Below are 17369 nucleotides of genomic sequence, written 5' to 3'. Positions count from 1 at the left end.
AGTTACCGTGCAAGTGGAAGACATCGGGAACATGCAGGTGGGTGAACGCCAGACGCGTGATCTCACTTGGCGCGCATCGGGCGGTCTAGCAACCTTAATTCTGCCGCCCCACTAAAACTTCCCTTCGTTCGATCCCAAGATTTCCGCAGTCAGCCAACAACTCTCAAATCCCAAATCTCAGCCAGCCACCATGTCGCAAAAGCGCAAGCATGCCGAAACGACCGAGTCGTCGTCCTCTGCCCCCAAACCATTCAAGAAGCACCGCACCTTCAAGCCCGGCCAGAGCCATCCCAAGTCGAAGAAGCGGCCGCACGTCTCGAGCGACATCGACAAGAGCACCAGCACCAACGCGCTCAAGAGCCGTATACGAGACCTGAAGCGACTGCTTGCGCACGTCGACAATTTAGGCGACCACAAGATGTCAGCGGGCAACAGGGTGGAGAGGGAGAGAGAGCTCGAAGCCTGTCAGCACGAACTGCAAGAGAAGCTGGAGAGCAGCAGAGAGGCCGAATACAGAAAGAAGATGATTGGAAAGTATCATCACATACGATTCTTCGGTATGTTATGGATTGCGCAGGGCGCATGGGAGTCAACACGAAGCGATTGCTAACGCGCCTCAGATCGTCAAAAGGGCACACGGATACTGAAGAAGCTGAAGAAAGAACACGAGGCCGAGGAAGACAAGGCGAAGAAGCAAGACCTAGCGCAAAAAGTGCACAACACTCAAGTCGATGTCAACTACGCCATTTACTACCCCCTCATGAAACCCTACGCCTCTCTATACCCAAAGTCGAAGAAGGACAAGGCCTCAGATTCCGACGAAGCAGCGGACGAAGATACCGACGACAAAGCGAATCGCGAGGTCGACGGGCCAAAAGGCGATTTGGACATGTGGAAAGCTGTGGAGGAGGCGATGGCAGCAGGCACATTGGACGCGCTCAGGAATAGCAAGGAGGGCTTGCCCGCTGCTGTGCCCAAGAAGGAACCGAAAAAGAAGGCACAGCCGCAAGTGCAACAAGCAGTCAAGGTCAAAGAGAAGAAGGTGGAAGAAAAGTTGGCAGCAGCCAAGAACCGTCGCGAGAGGAGAGCGCTCGGCGTACAGGCTCAGGAAGAGGCGGAGGAAAGCGACGGTGGTTTCTTCGAGTAGTTTCACGGCACGGAGATACGTTCATCTGCATCATATACCCGGCGTCCAGTCGCCAATAAGATTATTCTGCAGCAGAATCCGATTACTACAGATTACCTCTTCACCTCTTCACAGACCGCGTTCTTTACAGCCCTCTCGTCGCATTCCCACCCCCATAGACCTTGACCGGATGCGCCTCAGTATTATAGACCCATTCATTGACTCCATCTTTGCCAACCTGCCACTCCGCCTCGCCCGCCTGAATCGCATAGCTGTACTTCAACACCTCGGCGAACCAGAAGCTCTCCTGGAAGTCTGTAAAATTGCCCCCACCAACCACATTCACGTCCTCGATAGAACTATACCCACTGCCGACCCTCGTCGTCGCATTAATCGCAACAAAAGCATCCCACGCCCAGTCCTGGTACTTTGAATCCGAAGTCGCGCGGTAGGCGTAGTAGTAAGATTCGATGACCTCAGGACGGAGTTGGTAACCTGCGTTTTCGATCCAGAAACCAGTTTGGTTGAAGAAGGATGTTTGGTTCGCTGGTACGGCGGAGGTGTTCCAGGAGAAGACTTCAGGTCCGATGCGTGTTGCGGTTTGAATGTACGTCTCGTGGCAACCGTTGACCAGTTCGAGACCGAAATCGATGTAGTCTTGTCGGTCGAGGACTTGGCCGCCTAGGATGAAGTTTCCGCCGTCGAAACAGGCGAGATGCTGGGATTCTAGGTCGAGCGTGGTGTTTTCAAAGGCTGCGAGGAAGGTTATGTCTGGTCGGGGGGCTGGGTGCGAGGCTAGATTCGCAATCGAACTGTCTACGGCTTTGATCCAGCGTTCTTTGAGGAAGCTGTAGCGTGGGTCGTAGATGTACATCTTGATCAGATACTCGTAGAAGGAGTCGGCGCCGCCGACCCATCCTCCGACTGCGTCGTTGAATTGCCCTGTCGTTACGTTGATTCCCATGCCCAGGAGTCCAGGGAACGGCTCGGCGAAGTCGGGAGATGGGAAGAGTAGGTATTGTTCTGCCTTTTCGGCCAGATCCGCATATGTTTGGTTCCCGGTGAGATCGGCCAGGCGCACCCATTCGAGGATCAGTGTGCCAACAGTTGCGAGTCCGTTCTCTTGATCGACGTTGCTTCGGTTGTTGAAGGTAAGGATGTTCCAGGGTATTCCTGTAGGTGTCTCGAATGCATAGGAGAGGTTGTTGGCCAGATTGACGGATTGCGTTAAAAGGGCTTCCACATTCGCTGGATCATCTGCGAGGTGCGCCAAAGGACCAGAGAGTAAGTCATAGCCGGACAGCATGCCGCCAAGGTATCGGATCGTGGTCTCGAATAGAGAGACAGGGTCTTCGGTATACGCGAAGTTGATGCTGGGGATATATTCTATGATTTCATTCACGATGTCTTTCTGGCCCATGATGAGTGCCGTGCTGAGCGCGTCTACGGCAGAGGCACCCCATCCGTTCCTGAGACCATGTTAGCAAGACTTCCTTGAAACATGGATATTGGGTGCGGACCTCGAATTACTTCCGTTGTTGCTCACAGGCCTCAGCTCATCCATCGGGAATGCATACTGGCGGTATCCCTCCCAGCTTATTCTGAAGGTGTCGATCACGGCTTGTGCTCTCTGATCAGGCGACACAGGATCGTATGATGGTGGGGTGGTCTCATACTGCCTCCTCGGTAGGTCTACCGGTGTGTTCGATGGTAGAGCCGACACCAGCGACAAAAAGCCACTTCCGAGCGTGAGAGACGTGAGATGCATTGCGTTCAAGCGTGTGATCTTCCACAGACGCTTGCGGTCCTCAAAGTCTCTTGTATAAATATGTTGGATGTCAGGGATACCGTTCGGGCCGGTTGCTACTCAGTTTAATGAGAGGTCAACAAAGTTCAGGTATGGATATCTTCACCGTCTCCAATGAAGAAGAACGTTGAAACGAATGACAGAAGAGTGTCTCTAAGTAATAGAAGCAGATCTGGGAGGTTAAGCACCTGTTCATAGTGGAGAATGACCAAGACCCGTCTATTGGCAATTGCATCACGTTCCCTCTCTACTGCAAGTTGTGCAGCCAGATCCAGGAGTTCGGGAATATCGGGACACCATTATAACGTCCCATGTAACGCTGAATAAGGAAGGTAGTAGCTCTATGCGGGCATAAACACATACTGGCAACAGGCATTGTGAGGCTGGGTACCCGCGATCCCCTCGTGCTAATGCGAACCGAACTTCTCGGGGCGCATGACGAGACAGGGTGATCGCTGTAGTGACAAAAGTGAGTGGCTGGCAAGGTTTATAGTATGCAGGCGCTGGTGCGTGCTATCATGTCGATCCCAGAATCTGTGTTAATCCCTGGTCGTGCGTCACCTGCTGCCGTCGTCGCGATATGTGACACGATGATGTTTTCTCGACACAAATCGTTCCTGGATGGGCAGAAGTTCCGCTTCAGAATGGTTGGTGCAGTGGAGAAACAGTTGTACAGAAGAGAGAAGCGACCCAACAGGTCGCGTTCCTGGCAATGGCGGGGGGATCTACCGGAAAAGCGGGCGCGGATGGCTTGAGGCGCTAATCCCGCATCTTATTTCCACCTCTGTCGGGTTATTGCGACAGGTGCAGAAGGCGACAGGTGCTTCTGCATTTCAAACATGAAGATTAGGCGTCCCCCGAAGCAATCTTGCGATCCAGTTCGAGGATACACTAACACTAAACAACCCGCTCTACGCTCAGCACTTGATATATGTGCCAAAGGTGCGCGCACGAAAGTCTTGCGCTGGATCCAGTCCGTCGTGCATGTCATCATCGCTCGGGTATGTCATTTGCTCTATACTGCTCGCTACTTGAAGATTTTACTACCAAAAGTGTGCTTTGCGATCATGTCGGCTCGGCCCAGTCAACCTGCTCTGTCACTGGAGCACCACCTGCCGAGTAACTGATCTTGAGTCGGAGCTTTAGCCTTGCAGGTGGGGGCTAGGTCTGTTAGCACGGCATACATACAAAACATATCTGAGAATGACTTACCCCATTGACGGCTGTGACCCTCATTTGCTGGGTCGCATCTTGGCCTCCCTCCAGTTCACTTGTACTGATAGGTTGCAGCTGGAGCTTTTGACTCTTTGGTACAGCGGCTTGTAGATTCACACCTGACAGCTGGCCAAAGCTTCCAGTATTGCGGAAACGTGCGAGAAGTTGCACGGCGTTTGCGTCACGCTTGAGCTGGAAGGTGATCTGTAGGTCGTTCTTGTTGTATGCGGGATGCGCGGGCGGGCCTGAGGCCACCGAAGGCGCTGAAGCTTGTGGTGGTGGCGAGGACATGCCGCCGAGCCCGCCCAAAAGGTCCATGGAGTTACCTGCCGGCGGTGCCTGAGACTGAGCTGGGGCTGGGGAGCTACTAGCTCCGGAGTTGAAGAGGTCCATGATGTTGGCCACGTTTGATTGTGGTGCCGGGGAGGATGTCTGGGGCGGTGATGAAGACCCGCCCATGATGTCTGCAAGCAAGTCCTGGCTCTGTTGAGTTCCATTGGCCGCCCCATTCATGCTAGTCGACGGGCCTGCATCGCCCATGAGGTCCAGTAGCAAGTCTTCTGTCGCTGCTTGCGCAGGCTTCTTCTTTGCAATCTTCGACTGTCGCTTCTTGGTCGCTTCGCCCAGAACTCGTGACTCTTCGCGGATTTCAGGTGGGGGCATCTTCTCAAGAACGCCCCTCCTAATCTGGTCGTGACCGAACAAGTTTCCGTATTCGGCTGCACGCTGTTGAATCTCAACGTCAAGGTTTGCCGCATATCGTTGTAATAACCGTCGTAAACGCTCAATCTGAGCAGGATCGCTCAAACGTGTCGTCAATTTCATAGAGGCTGTGACGATGTACTGTTGAACGATGAGGCCGGCGTAACTGCTACCGAGGATGGTTTCGAAAAGATCGACGACGTCGCTTTCTTTGACTTCCTTGACAAGCTCTTCCTCTTCGTACTGACCACCTCTTAGCAGTGCATCGCCGTACTCTCCGATGACCCAGGAACCGGCTAATGTGAGACCCTCCTGTGTGATGTCTTCCTTCAAGGCCGCATAGAGTTTCTGTACGGAATAGGTCTGGAGGTCAGGTGTGGTAGCAATCAGTCGTACAAAGGAGGACAAAATCTGCTCTTTGACGTAGTTTCCGGCCTGATGCATGAATTAGTTACATGCAGCTTACAGGAATATGACTGACTTACGAGTTTCAACACACGCAGCATGGTATCAACGTGCCACCTCTTGTTCGGTGCGAAGCGGTCTGCTGCGACACCGATCTGGGATGTCATGACAGGTTTGAACTCGTTATCAGCAACCTCCAAGAAAGCAAGGAGCTCCCTTATCAGTACTCGCACATTGCTCTCGTTGATCAAGGTAAAGCTGAGGTCAAGCGCTCGCCGTCTTATACTAATATCAGGATCCCGTAGACAATCCAGGATGGTGTTGCGGTGTCTCTGCACGGCGTTTGGCTCGACTGCGACAACCTTGATCAGTGTGTTGAGCGCAACATATCTGATGTTGTTGTCGCGGTTTGACAAGAACTTTCCTAGGATGTTGACACCAAGCACGCGAAGTCCGGAATCTGCTTCAATGTCGAGGATTGTGAGTACTGCCTCGTACAAGATGGAGTTGCCGACGTTTTTCGAGGAGTCTGTGTTGGTTGCGACCTGGGCTAGGATATCGTTGATCTGTTCGCTAACCTGCGCATCGCCACGGGCCAGGACTCGTAGAAGCTGGAGTAGCTTGCATTGTAGGAAAGGGTCTGTGATGCCAGTCACGTCGTGCTCGGGCGCATAACCTGACGAGGAGAGCCCCTTCAATATCTTGACTAGACTGGGCACCATGGGTCTGAAGATGTCCCTTACGCCGTTCTCATCATCCTCGGCCTCGTCCGCCTCGCAGAGGTTCTCTACTAGAGTGACGCCACACAGCAAGACGCCGTGGTTTCGGTCTTGTAGTAGCAACTTGGCCTTTTCCAAGAAATGTTCCTGGAGGTCGGGCACTTTCCGACATATCCTCATGGCGCAGATTGCGGCTTTGCGACGTATGTATGGGTTCGCGCTCGATATTATCGTTTCGACTTCCGGGAACAGGTCTCGAGCCATTTCGACGGAGGCGATGTTGCCGAGCGTGCAGAGGGCGAGGCCGACGATGTACTGGTTGGGGTGGTTGAGGTCGCTACACATTGCTTAGCACGTGGATCTGTATCAGAGAGAGCATCATTGCCTACTTCTTCAGCGAGTTCGTCACCAGAGTCAGGACTTCCTGGTTCTCGTCCAGTAGCAGCATGGTACCCAGATACCCCAAGCGCTTGTCAGCGAAGCGCGGAGAGGCCAGCAGCTTCAGACACTCGATTTGACCAAAGTGTGTCCTCTCACCCAGAGTGAAGAGATAGAGTAGCTTTGCGACATTGTTCCTCCTCACGTTGGAGTCGTGGCTCTCCTCCCTGAAGCTGGCGCGGATGGCGGCACTCTCTTTCTGCACGACTGCACGCTCGTCGGCAATTGTCTTCGCAGCGCGCACATTGCGAATGAACTGCTTCACTGTATATCCTTAGCACAAGTCCTCAGCTGCTGGGGGTCGCGGTGCTTGGCGTACAGGAAGCCATTGCGGTGGCCTCTTGGACCCCACCCGGACAGCGAAAGAGGGTTCGATGGGAAAGAGGCTGCAGAGGACGGGAAGGGTATTCGGCCGTCGATGGGTAGTATGGATCGGTCACGGGCGACTATGTGAATTGTCCTGGCTGCGCGTTGGTAGGCGGAACGTTTGGGCATGGCCTACAGCTGGCCGGGCCGTCATTTGTTCCAGAGTCCAGAGGTCGGACGCACCTGCCACCAACAACGGGTACAGATGCCTAGACTCTACTCTGCCCTGAACTCTGGCTATTTTTGATGCGCATAGATTCTGGCGCAATTGCCTAGGTAACCCTGAGATATAACTACTTGCACGATACTCTACGTACCAAGAAACACGACAATTCCTGGCACTGCTCCCAAGACGCCTGCACTGACTCGCGCGGCCGCTGATGTAACCGACCCTTCGACCCTCAGTGCCAACTCTCCGAGTCGCTAGGCCACCACTACATCAGCAGACCGCATGTACTTGCATATTCCTTGTAGCATATATACGTATCAAATGCAAGCCGATTACCTCTCCATTACCTGTTTGTGTCGAGCGGTTGTCCGGAAGCCTCGTCTGCCACTCACTGCCCCATCTGACACAGCCAGTGACCCTGTTAGTTGCGGATCATAGTCTGGCCTGTCCACACTTGAATCCTCCTTCCCACTCCTCCTCCGTGACATGCGCATACACGTCTCCCCATAATGGCCGAGTCTACGTCTTTTGACGCGAATGCTCACAACGGCAACACCGACTTCCACTCCCCGCGACCGCGCAAACCCACGAGGATCGACTTGCTCAAGCCCCAACTCAGCGACGAGGCGTTTAACAAGAATGGCACGCTCCGGGAGCCCGGCTCAGGCATCTCTAGGTATATGGGCACCTCTTTCGACGCGATACATGGCTGACCTCAGCAGTGGAAGAAGCACACCCATACCCGACGATGCCCCGCCTTCCGTCCAGGCCTCCTCGTCCGCACGCAGACAGATACGCGCCCAGCACAAGCAGCGCATATTCCCTACCATCGACTACGTGGATCGCGTCTCCCACTTCGACCCAAACAGCGACTACCATGACTTCCGCGGCTTCTTCGTCCTCTTCTGGATCGGACTTGCTATCATGGTCATTACATCCATGCTGCGCAACATGACCGAGACTGGATACCCCTTCCAGATGAGACAGTGGGCGCTGTTCAAGGAGAAGGTTGTCGAGCTTGGTCTAGTCGACGGTGCCATGGTGTTCAGCACCGCCCTGTCGCTGCCACTCCAGAGGCTGTTTCTCAAACAGGGGTCTCTACGCTGGAACACGTCTGGCATAGCTATACAGAGCATAATTCAGGCAATTTGGCTCGCTTTCTGGACTACGTACGCTGGCCCTGGTTATACATTGTACCGTAGACTGACCAATGCAAAGATACCCTTTCATTCGCGACTGGAGCTGGACCGCGCAGGTCTTCTTCACTCTGCATCTGCTTGCGATTTTCATGAAGATGCACTCTTACGCGTATGGCACTAAGTAACTAGAGCTTCGATTGCATCGCTAACCTTGTGAAGTTTCTACAACGGTCATCTTAGCGAAACTCTACGGCGCTTGAACGATCTTGATACACCCGACAAGGCCAGCAAGGTAGCTGCAGTGCGCTATCCAAGCTCAAGCACTCATTTGCACGAGATCCCGCAATCGCCCTCACAGGAGGAACCCGACCCGAAGAAGGCCAACGCAGAGTATCTTGGCCAGTTGAGAGATGATCTCGCATTGGAGCTTGCTTCGCCTCTCGGAAACGTCTCCTACCCCAACAACCTCACCCTGTATAACTTTGTCGACTTTATTTTCTGCCCAACCTTGTGTTACGAGCTGGAGTACCCGAGGAACACCAGCATCCGCTGGTTGGAGGTCTTCTACAAGACTCTTGCCGTATTCGGATGCATCTTCTTGATGGTCATTACTGCGGAGGAGTTCATCCTCCCAGTGCTGGACGTATCGGCTGTGCGACTCCAGAATTCCAAGGGTGCTACTGATTTTACGTTGATTCTCAGCGAGACTATCGGCCGTCTGCTCTTTCCGTTCATGATTACTTTCCTGCTAGTCTTCCTCGTCATCTTTGAGTACATCCTGGGTGCTTTTGCAGAGATAACACGTGAGTTTCCACTACCAAGCCCAGCGTCCGCTGCTAACAAGAGTTGCAGGCTTTGCCGACCGTCAATTCTATGCAGACTGGTGGAACAGCTGCGACTGGTTGGAATTCTCGCGCGAATGGAACAAGCCTGTGTAAGTCACGTCCCTGTACGAGTCGCATGTGAGAAATATACTGACTGGAAGCGTTATGATTTAGTCACCATTTCTTCCGACGACACGTCTACTCTGCATCCAAGAACCACATGTCGCGTCCTCTGGCTACAACAATCACCTTTCTCATCTCCGCATTGGCGCATGAGCTTGTCATGGGCTGCATTACACGAAAGTTCAGAGGCTACGGTTTCGTTGCGATGATGCTCCAGATGCCGATTGTAATGTTGCAACGAAGCAAGTGGGTTAGAGGCCGCACTCTGTTGAACAACGTTCTCTTTTGGTGCAGCATGATCTTGGGGCTTAGCATGGTAAGCTGTGAACTTCCGGCGTACATCCATGGAGACTAACAGTTTGACAGATGTGTGCTTTATACGTACTTGTGTAATTCATGGATCGTTGCTTTGGAATAGGTTGCTTTGCTGCATTGGCAAGACCTGCGAAATACCCCTCTCTACGTGTGCAGCACGTCTTAGATAGATAGAATATTTCTCTCACACTGTATCCGCGCGGTGCGTTTCATCGAGTGCTATACCAAGCCAGAATGCTAGCGAACGCGAAGGTCGCAATTTCGCAAGCTTTGCCATATGTGACGTAGTGGCTGCCGGCGTATTCGTATGCAGGGCGGCCAGGGATTGATACGTCGGTGGCGCGGCGGGCGACCCCGCGTCACGCGTCGCGGATTGGGAAGAGCGAGCGACGTGCAGGGATGACGTTGCATCAACTATACCTGCACATGCAAACAACTGCCATATCGACTGGAGGCCTCGCAATTCAGCATAGGAACATAGCTCCCCTAGTTTGCTACTCGTTATTAGTTCTTTCTCAAGCTCCATCTTCATTGCAAATCGAATCGATAATCGCAGGTAATGATTTCATCGTCCGTCACCGGACCCTGCTAGCTGGCACCACGGGTACCTCGGAACATTCACAGCACACAAATAGCTTGGGAGCAGCCACAAGGGGTCTAGGTATCCTGTGGCTTTGAATCCCTCGTTACTACCTCCCCCAGATCTTTCCAAGTCCCATCTTTCCGTCAGACAATATCATGTCGGAGCTACACGAAGCGCTCGCGTGCCTCCGGCCGAAGGAGTTCAGCGACGTCCCTACCGACAACCTCCAGACATTCCTATCCGAAATACTGGCCAAAGCAGAAGTGATCGCGAACTCTGTGCCTCCACCACCCAATGGAACGCCTTACGAGTCGTCACAACGAACCCGAACCGAGCAAGAACCTGCAACAGGCTCCAAGGACCTCACAATTTCCCAAGTCCGCCGGCCACCACCTGCGCCAGAGCATGAAGAGCTGCAGAAGTCATGGGGCAAGCCCGTGAAGCTAGGAAATAATGATGCCGCCACAGGCATGAGCGTCTACAAGATGGCCGGAAAGGATAGGCATGGAGCCTGGTTCTCGCGCTCGAGCGTACACGAGGGCCTCGGGTTCGAGAAGTGGAAGCGCGCCATGAAGAGGGAGTTCCCGGAGAGCCTGGAAGTCCAAGGTGGCCCCGGCGAGGGCAACATTAGAGGCATTGGAGGAGACCAGAGACTGGAGGACATGACAGTCGACGGCGTTGGTCAGCTGCAAGGTATGCGAGAGCGAATCATTCCAGACGCCTATAGCGACTAACAGAGGCGCAGTCTACCAGCTATCCGCGCAATTCCCTGGCCCGACCTCACCGCGAGAGTTCATCACCCTACTCATCACCTCGGACACATGTCTTACCGATGCCTCCAAAGTCGCCAACTCAACACCGCGACACTTCATGGTCGTTTCCATACCCTGTTCACATCCCGATGCGCCGCCGCGAAGCAACATGGTGCGAGGCTTCTACGAGTCAATCGAGATGATCAGGGAGATACCCATGGGCGACGGCGACGCAGAGACCAACCCTATCGAGTGGATAATGGTCACCCGCAGTGATCCTGGTGGTGGTATTCCTCGATTCATGGTCGAGCGGAATGTGCCTAGCAGCATAGTCCAGGACGCGGTCAAATTCCTCGACTGGGCGTGTGCTAAAGACGACGACCTCGAGGCAGATGGAATGGCAGGCAAAGACGACTCTGCGGAGACGCCTAAAGCGCACGACACTGGGCGGACATTCTCCGCAACTGATGCGAACGGTATGGGTGCCGGAATAGGAACCAGCATAGTGGACAAAACTGGGGAGGCTGGCAGCCAATACAGCTTACAACGCACAAGATCGGATAGCTCCTCAAGCTCGTCGTCTTCCGGCGAGTCTTTCGCATCTGCAGAACAGTTCACTACTGCCCGCGAAGGACTCCCAATCGACCGAGAGATCCCGACACCATCAACTTCGTCGCAACAGTCCCTACCGTTGACAGAAGACAGCCCACATCACAAGGGCTTACAAAAGATTGAAGAAAAGAAGGAGCAGCTGAAGGCGAAACTCGACCAAGCGCGCGAAAAGCAGGAGTCGGGACTACAAGCTGAAAGCCAGAAGGCGAATGCGGACATGCAAAAAGCGAATGAGAAGCACGAGAGGGAGAAGAAGAAACAGAAAGAGAAGTATGAGAAAGAGATGCGCAAACTCGAAGAGCGCCGCGAGAAAGAGACAAAGAAACTGCTCCTCCGCCAACAGAAGGAAGCAGATAAGAATCAACTTGCCAAAGCGCAACGCGAGCGGGATGAGTTCAAGCAGCGCGTGGAGATACTGGAGCAGGAGAACAAGTTGATTAAGGAGCAGATTGGTGACCTGCAACATGAAAACACGACGCTCGTATCTCGGTTGGGAAAGACTCCCGAAGGCATTGAGATCCTGAGGTCGATCAAGGAGGGGGATAAGGGCAGAATAAGGGCAAGCTCAAGAACGAGTGTGAGCTCCGGGATGAGTGGAACGAGGAGCAAAGCTTCGAGTGGTTCGTCGAACACGCTGCCTAGGGCTGGTACAACAAACTTTTGAGCCTGAGTACGGGTAACTGGCGTTGCTTTCTTTTCTTTTCTTCCCTTTATCCTTCCTATGAAGTACTATTAGCGATTGAGCAAGGCGTAGTTCAAATGCGGGCTATGGAATTCCAGAGGGAGCACCAGAATCGAGACAAACGATTGCCAAGTAGCGGACTAGAATGAGAAACCAAACGGTGATTTGACGCATCTTGAATTGGTGCTCTCAATTTATGAGCCATGCGACGAGCGAACGCGTGCGTAATCTATGGGCGCATCTCGCCTCTGACTAGACCCCACTTGGGCAGGCATCCTCGGTCTTGACCTTACATCCCGCATGTAGACATGTACCTCAGCATACACGTTCCTGTTTGTCAACGATACTTCTCGGCGCCTCAGTTCTAATGCGACGGTCATAGATACCTATTTCTCATACAAGCAATACACACGTCCTTGGCGAATGACGACTTTTACGGCCCGATAAGCAGCCACTTGTCCACGTCTACCAAGCACATGCCTTTCAACCCATGCACAGGGACCATCTAACGAAACCTACAACTTTCATTGTTTGTCCAAGTTTAGAAAGAGCAGAAGAAGGAAGGAGTCGAAGTGTCGAGCTGAAACAAACGAAAAGAAGCAAACACCCTCCCCCACCATCTGGAAAATCAGCACCGGACCCTGTAGTCTTCTTTTCTACAGGCAGGCAGCCAGGGGAAACATCGAAGAGATATAGGTAGCCTCACGGGGAACCATTTCCCAGTGTTTTCGAACCACGTCCTACACCACACCTTGCCAAGATGGCAGCACAAACAGAGAACAGCACATACATGACACCCAGCACAGCGCCCAGACTCGCAGGCATGGGTGGACCTGTGAAGCCCACACTGCTAGCCTTCCATGGCTCAGGAAGCAACGCGACCGTACACACAATCCAATTGGCAAGACTAATGAGGGTGATCAAAGACCATTTCGAAGTCGAAAGTCTGGAAGGTATGCATACCCCATATCCACCCACCTACTCATCCCTTGAGATGCGCTCCCGTGCTAAGGTCGCTATCCAGCGCCATTCCCCTCCCAACCCGGCCCAGGCATCCTCCCCTTCTTCGAAGGCTGCGGGCCCTTCAAACGCTGGATGCAATCCAGCGTAACCATCTCCGACATGAAAGCCGGCAACTCCACCACCGCCATGCCCTCCGAAGTCGAAGACCTTGTCCGCAGCACCGTTGAGCGCATCACCTCCACCGGCGGCAAAGTCGTCGGTCTCATCGGCTTCTCCCAAGGCACCAAAGTCGTAGCCGGGCTCCTCAAAGGCTGCGAAATCCGACGCGCACTCGCTGAGAAAGGGAGTGATGTATCGCGGCTTGCGTATCTGGATTTCGAGTTCGGTCTCAGTGTTTGTGGGTCGTATCCGCCGCCGCTGATACCGCCTTCTGCGTCTGCGGCGCTTGATGCGGCGGTTTCGTCGTTTGGGATGAGTGTGGAGGAGCGCAAGGAGTTGATGGAGGGAAAGATTAAATTGCCGGCTTTCCATGTTCAGGGTCTGCAAGATGAGTGGAATTGGGCGGGTCAGGGACTGATCGATGGGTGGTATGAGGTGGGTGAGGGGAAGAGTGTGGTGAGGCATTGGGAACAGGGTCATCTTTATCCTGTACAGCCGGAGGAGAGTCAGGAGATTGGGGAGTGGATGTTTGGGGTCCTGGGGCGTGGAGATGGGAAGATTGGGGGCGAGGCCCGGTGATGAAGGCGACGAGCGGCGGGAGCGTAACAGCTATTGAAGGCGATAACGCGGAGCAAGAGGGAAAGGCCATGTACCTTGTCGCAATGCAACAGGTATTCCAGCAACAACTAACACTTGAGGAAGTGAGAAGAGAAGACTAGTCACGGGCAGAGAAGATAAAGTTTGCAGTCAAAATGTTGATTTGATGAAGTGCTGCAAATATTCTAACCACGACCAAACCCCTTTGAAGATATCCTTAAAGAACCAACACTGAAGTAAACCAGCCCAGAAGCCATTCCTTGCACCCAAAGACCAACAAGATTCCTTGCCCAAACCACCAAGACCATGAAAGATCGAAAGACCCATGAAGAACCACCACCACCAAGTCCAAACCTCCTACCACCATTTAAGTCCAAACTGACCAGCCGAGTGTGCGCCAATCCAACAACCGGCAGAGGATCTCATCCAAAGCTCTTACACACCGGATGCTTCTGCGAACAGTGACCACGTTGATATCAGCCGAAGCCAACCTGAACCCCATCGAGGCACGCCAGTGGTATGTAAGCAGGGCGCGCAAGACCGCAGTAGTGGTTGTAGGCCAGGTATAACAACCAAGTTGTCATTGACCCTCAGTCCTCCTGACACAACCACAAGCCGTCAAGCGCTCCAAAAGCACAACACAATCTTGTAAGGGTCTCTCACCCGTCGCAACCACTCGATCTGGTCATTGTCGTGCGCCGCGGTCGGTAGGGAGAGTCGAAGCAATCTGTCGTAGTCGCAGATCGGTTCAGTCGATGATGGGTGGACTCGTCCGATCGGTTCTTGAGCTTTGTCGTATGCGAAGGAGCATGCTGGAGGTCCGGAGTGATGATGAGGTTGATGTTGGTGTGGAATGAAGTGAGGTAAGGTGGAAGTCCAGCATGTCCAGGATGAAGTCGATGAAGGGAGGAGGTGATTGAAGTTGGATGAAGTTGTTGATATTATTCTGATGAAGGTCAGTTAAGGATGGTCAAAGAAGAATGAAGAACCTACTTTGTTTTTGTTCTGAACGAGTCAGAAGACAAGTCAGTGAACAACGAAGAGGGGATAGAAGCAAACCTTGAAATCTTTTAGGCTATAGCAGCTGGCACTTGGTGTGAAGTGAAGTCGACATGAACATCCAGTGAAGTGTTGATGGATACCAACATGGTGATGGCTGAAGTTGGAAGATGTGATGGTGTAGCCTGAAGGTATCCGAAGTAGAAGCAAAGTAAGGCTTCACATAATGTGATGGTGTAGTACTGGAGAAGGTCGAAGGTGTTGAAGAAGTGTTCAAGTACACCAAGTGCCAAGGTAGAATGAGTGAATGTATGTTGCCATGATAGACCGTGATGAAGGTCAAGGCTGAAGGATGATGAGTTAGAAAGAGCTTGAAACTTGGTAAAAGGTACCTGAGCTCCAAATCGATGTGTTGGCCATTGGGCGTTATGGTAGTGGACGTGGAGGTAGCCAAACTAAGTAGGCCCTCAGGTCTTGGCGGCGCTAGCATCACGTGATGCTCTACTAGCGCCTGGCCGGCAGATCATCGGGCTGCCTGCGTCGGCTGGAGTTGCTCAGGTGAAGGGGGAATGTGGTGGTTGAGTGACCGTTTGTTGTGGTTGAGCCCAGGCAACCACTTACCACGGCAACGCTAGCCGGGGACAGCACGCCCGTGAACGAAAATCGAAGCGCCAATATGAACGTTCGGGGTATGAGAGTATCCGTACTAGCGTACACATTGCGGCATTGTCGCTGCAAGTCTCGTCAGGGCGCCCTGTGGTTCACCTTGGTTGTAGCCAGCGATCCATTGATGACAGTTGATTGTCAGCCAGAGTTGAAGCTACTCTTTTGCAAGAATGAGAGACTGTAAGAGCAAAGAATGTGAGCTACTTTGGAAGTGAAGCCTCCCCTAAGAACGTAAGGTCTTCTGACGAGGTAGCCATGATAGAGCTAATAGTGTCGACAGCAAAGTGGCCGCGCAAATAGAAGGACCTTCAGGATAGCATGAAGTCTCTGGCTGATCACACCTAGGTATGTATCTTCTCCACTGCTGGTGCGTCACTGAGGTGGTTCAACGCCCCTCGGCTTACCTAGGTAGGTAGTGACTGAGGCTGCGATGAGCGACGAGGCGGCGCTTCAAGCTGGGTCAAAGGTACATCCAGCGAGCGAACGTCGACTCAATGCTAACGAGGTCGCCTGCTTCTTGGTCAAGTGCTCGGGCTGCCGTCCGTTCTCATTGCGCCCCGAGGCACTCACCAACCGACGGTGAGACCTAACTCATGGCGGACGACGGCCCCTACAGCAGCTGCCATTCAGTTCGATTGCCAGTTCGCCCAAGCACGCGCAACTCGCATTACCCTCGCATAAGACATAAGGAAGATTACGCAGTGCGTCCCTACTACGGCGGCCCGGTGAGTGACAGTCTGGAGGCTGCGCCGCGGCTATTGACTACGGCAACGGATTGCCATGCGCAACCCAGCCAGCAGGGCGGTAGCGACTCCGAAGACGAGATGGCAGATATCTACTACCGTAGAAGAGCCTTCGGCAATAAGGGCAACCTATAGAGCAAGGAAAGAAAACGGTTGCGATACAAAGCTAGAAGCAGGCTCTGCATGGCTAGCTCTTGCAGCTATTCATGGATGTGACGGACGCAAGAGCAAAATAGACATGAGAACGCAAAATATATCTAGCCTTGCAGTGAAGTGGAGTCCTCACAAGCTCGGAGTATGTGTCATGGAGACCGTTAAGCTAGAGATGCCGAGAATTCTCGCGAGCTTGGAAACGATGATGATGATGTTCATGCAGTGCTAGGATATTGGTCAGGCTCATAGTCTAGCTAGTGTAGCGGTACATCTGTCGGTCCTATCTTCGAGCCGGCATATTCGAAGGTTTGTACAAGTGTTCTGGTGATTGCCGGTTGCCGGTGTATGCCAGGAGCGGCGCTCGTCCTTCAAATGCCGTCGTAGAATCATGGCGTTTGAGTTCCGCAATGCCAATAGCACCGCCTGTTTCAACAACTTAGTTTGAAATCATGCTGATATCCGATTGACCAGTGTTCTCACACCGTACATAAGCTAGCTCACAAGACAGATACAGTGTCAATGAGTTTCAAAGTGCTCGTAGCAAAGCATGACATTGGCGGCATCAAAGGCCGAAGAGTGATTTTTGTTGAATCCCGGGACGGTACAAAGAGCGGTAATGTAGGCATTGTCAGATAAACATACTGTCCATCCAGTTGGTACCATCGTCGGCCAAATCTCGTCACTATAGCAAAGTCAAAATGTAATCAACCCGCAAGCACCTCGGTTCAACAATTTGTGCGCCTGTAAATGGTCGAGCATGGATCGTATAAAGATACTAACCGTGGTTAGCTCGTGGCTACAGAGTACCTAGGATACTGAGTAAGCTTGACATGACGGCAAGGTACTTACCTCAGCACCCCACGTTCGTCCCACGTAGCATGTGCGCCGCTTACCAATGCCTAGGTAATGAGAGCCAACGGGTACACCGAGGTAATGCTACGCAGAATTCTTCTAGGCTTTCTCCACTGACCCATGGCGTCGTTCCCCAGCATTAGCGGCCCGTCTCGGTGTTGAGCGACTGTATCCCTAGCTAGTTTCGCGACGGAAGGCGTGTCCTAGCGTACCTAGGTATCATCCCCGACCGGGCCTTCTTCCTACTTTGAGCATCGCGT

General features: G+C 53.0%; 5 protein-coding genes across 5 annotated transcripts; 3 read left to right on the top strand and 2 right to left on the bottom strand.

Annotated features, from left to right (window-relative positions):
* Positions 1-190: 190 nt before the first annotated feature.
* On the top strand, positions 191-1147 carry EFG1 (18S rRNA maturation protein; the record flags this gene model as incomplete). Its single annotated transcript, XM_049364021.1, has 2 exons — positions 191-557; positions 621-1147. 2 exons carry the CDS (start codon positions 191-193, stop codon positions 1145-1147), a joined length of 894 nt encoding a protein of 297 aa, XP_049224686.1.
* A 124-nt stretch (positions 1148-1271) lies between these two features.
* On the bottom strand, positions 1272-3129 carry J4E78_003380 (uncharacterized protein; the record flags this gene model as incomplete). The annotated part of the gene is made up of 3 exons (XM_049364020.1): positions 1272-2595; positions 2647-2943; positions 3122-3129. The coding sequence occupies 3 exons, from the start codon at positions 3127-3129 to the stop codon at positions 1272-1274; spliced, it is 1629 nt and encodes a 542-aa protein (XP_049224685.1).
* Positions 3130-3998: 869 nt separating this feature from the next.
* On the bottom strand, positions 3999-6741 carry J4E78_003379 (uncharacterized protein; the record flags this gene model as incomplete). The annotated part of the gene is made up of 5 exons (XM_049364019.1): positions 3999-4094; positions 4146-5285; positions 5336-6311; positions 6364-6676; positions 6732-6741. 5 exons carry the CDS (start codon positions 6739-6741, stop codon positions 3999-4001), a joined length of 2535 nt encoding a protein of 844 aa, XP_049224684.1.
* Positions 6742-7456: 715 nt separating this feature from the next.
* J4E78_003378 (uncharacterized protein) lies at positions 7457-11959 on the top strand (the record flags this gene model as incomplete). Its single annotated transcript, XM_049364018.1, has 9 exons — positions 7457-7623; positions 7670-8116; positions 8166-8255; positions 8306-8889; positions 8939-9020; positions 9085-9349; positions 9400-9414; positions 10051-10624; positions 10677-11959. The coding sequence occupies 9 exons, from the start codon at positions 7457-7459 to the stop codon at positions 11957-11959; spliced, it is 3507 nt and encodes a 1168-aa protein (XP_049224683.1).
* A 778-nt stretch (positions 11960-12737) lies between these two features.
* Positions 12738-13678, top strand: J4E78_003377 (uncharacterized protein; the record flags this gene model as incomplete). Its single annotated transcript, XM_049364017.1, has 2 exons — positions 12738-12930; positions 12990-13678. 2 exons carry the CDS (start codon positions 12738-12740, stop codon positions 13676-13678), a joined length of 882 nt encoding a protein of 293 aa, XP_049224682.1.
* Between the last annotated feature and the right edge of the window lie 3691 nt (positions 13679-17369).

This window comes from Alternaria triticimaculans (assembly GCF_023758025.1).
Source record: "Alternaria triticimaculans strain BMP 0046 chromosome Unknown scaffold_3, whole genome shotgun sequence".
Classification (NCBI taxonomy): Eukaryota; Fungi; Ascomycota; class Dothideomycetes; order Pleosporales; family Pleosporaceae; genus Alternaria; species Alternaria triticimaculans.
This window is presented reverse-complemented; position numbering and strand designations above follow the sequence as displayed.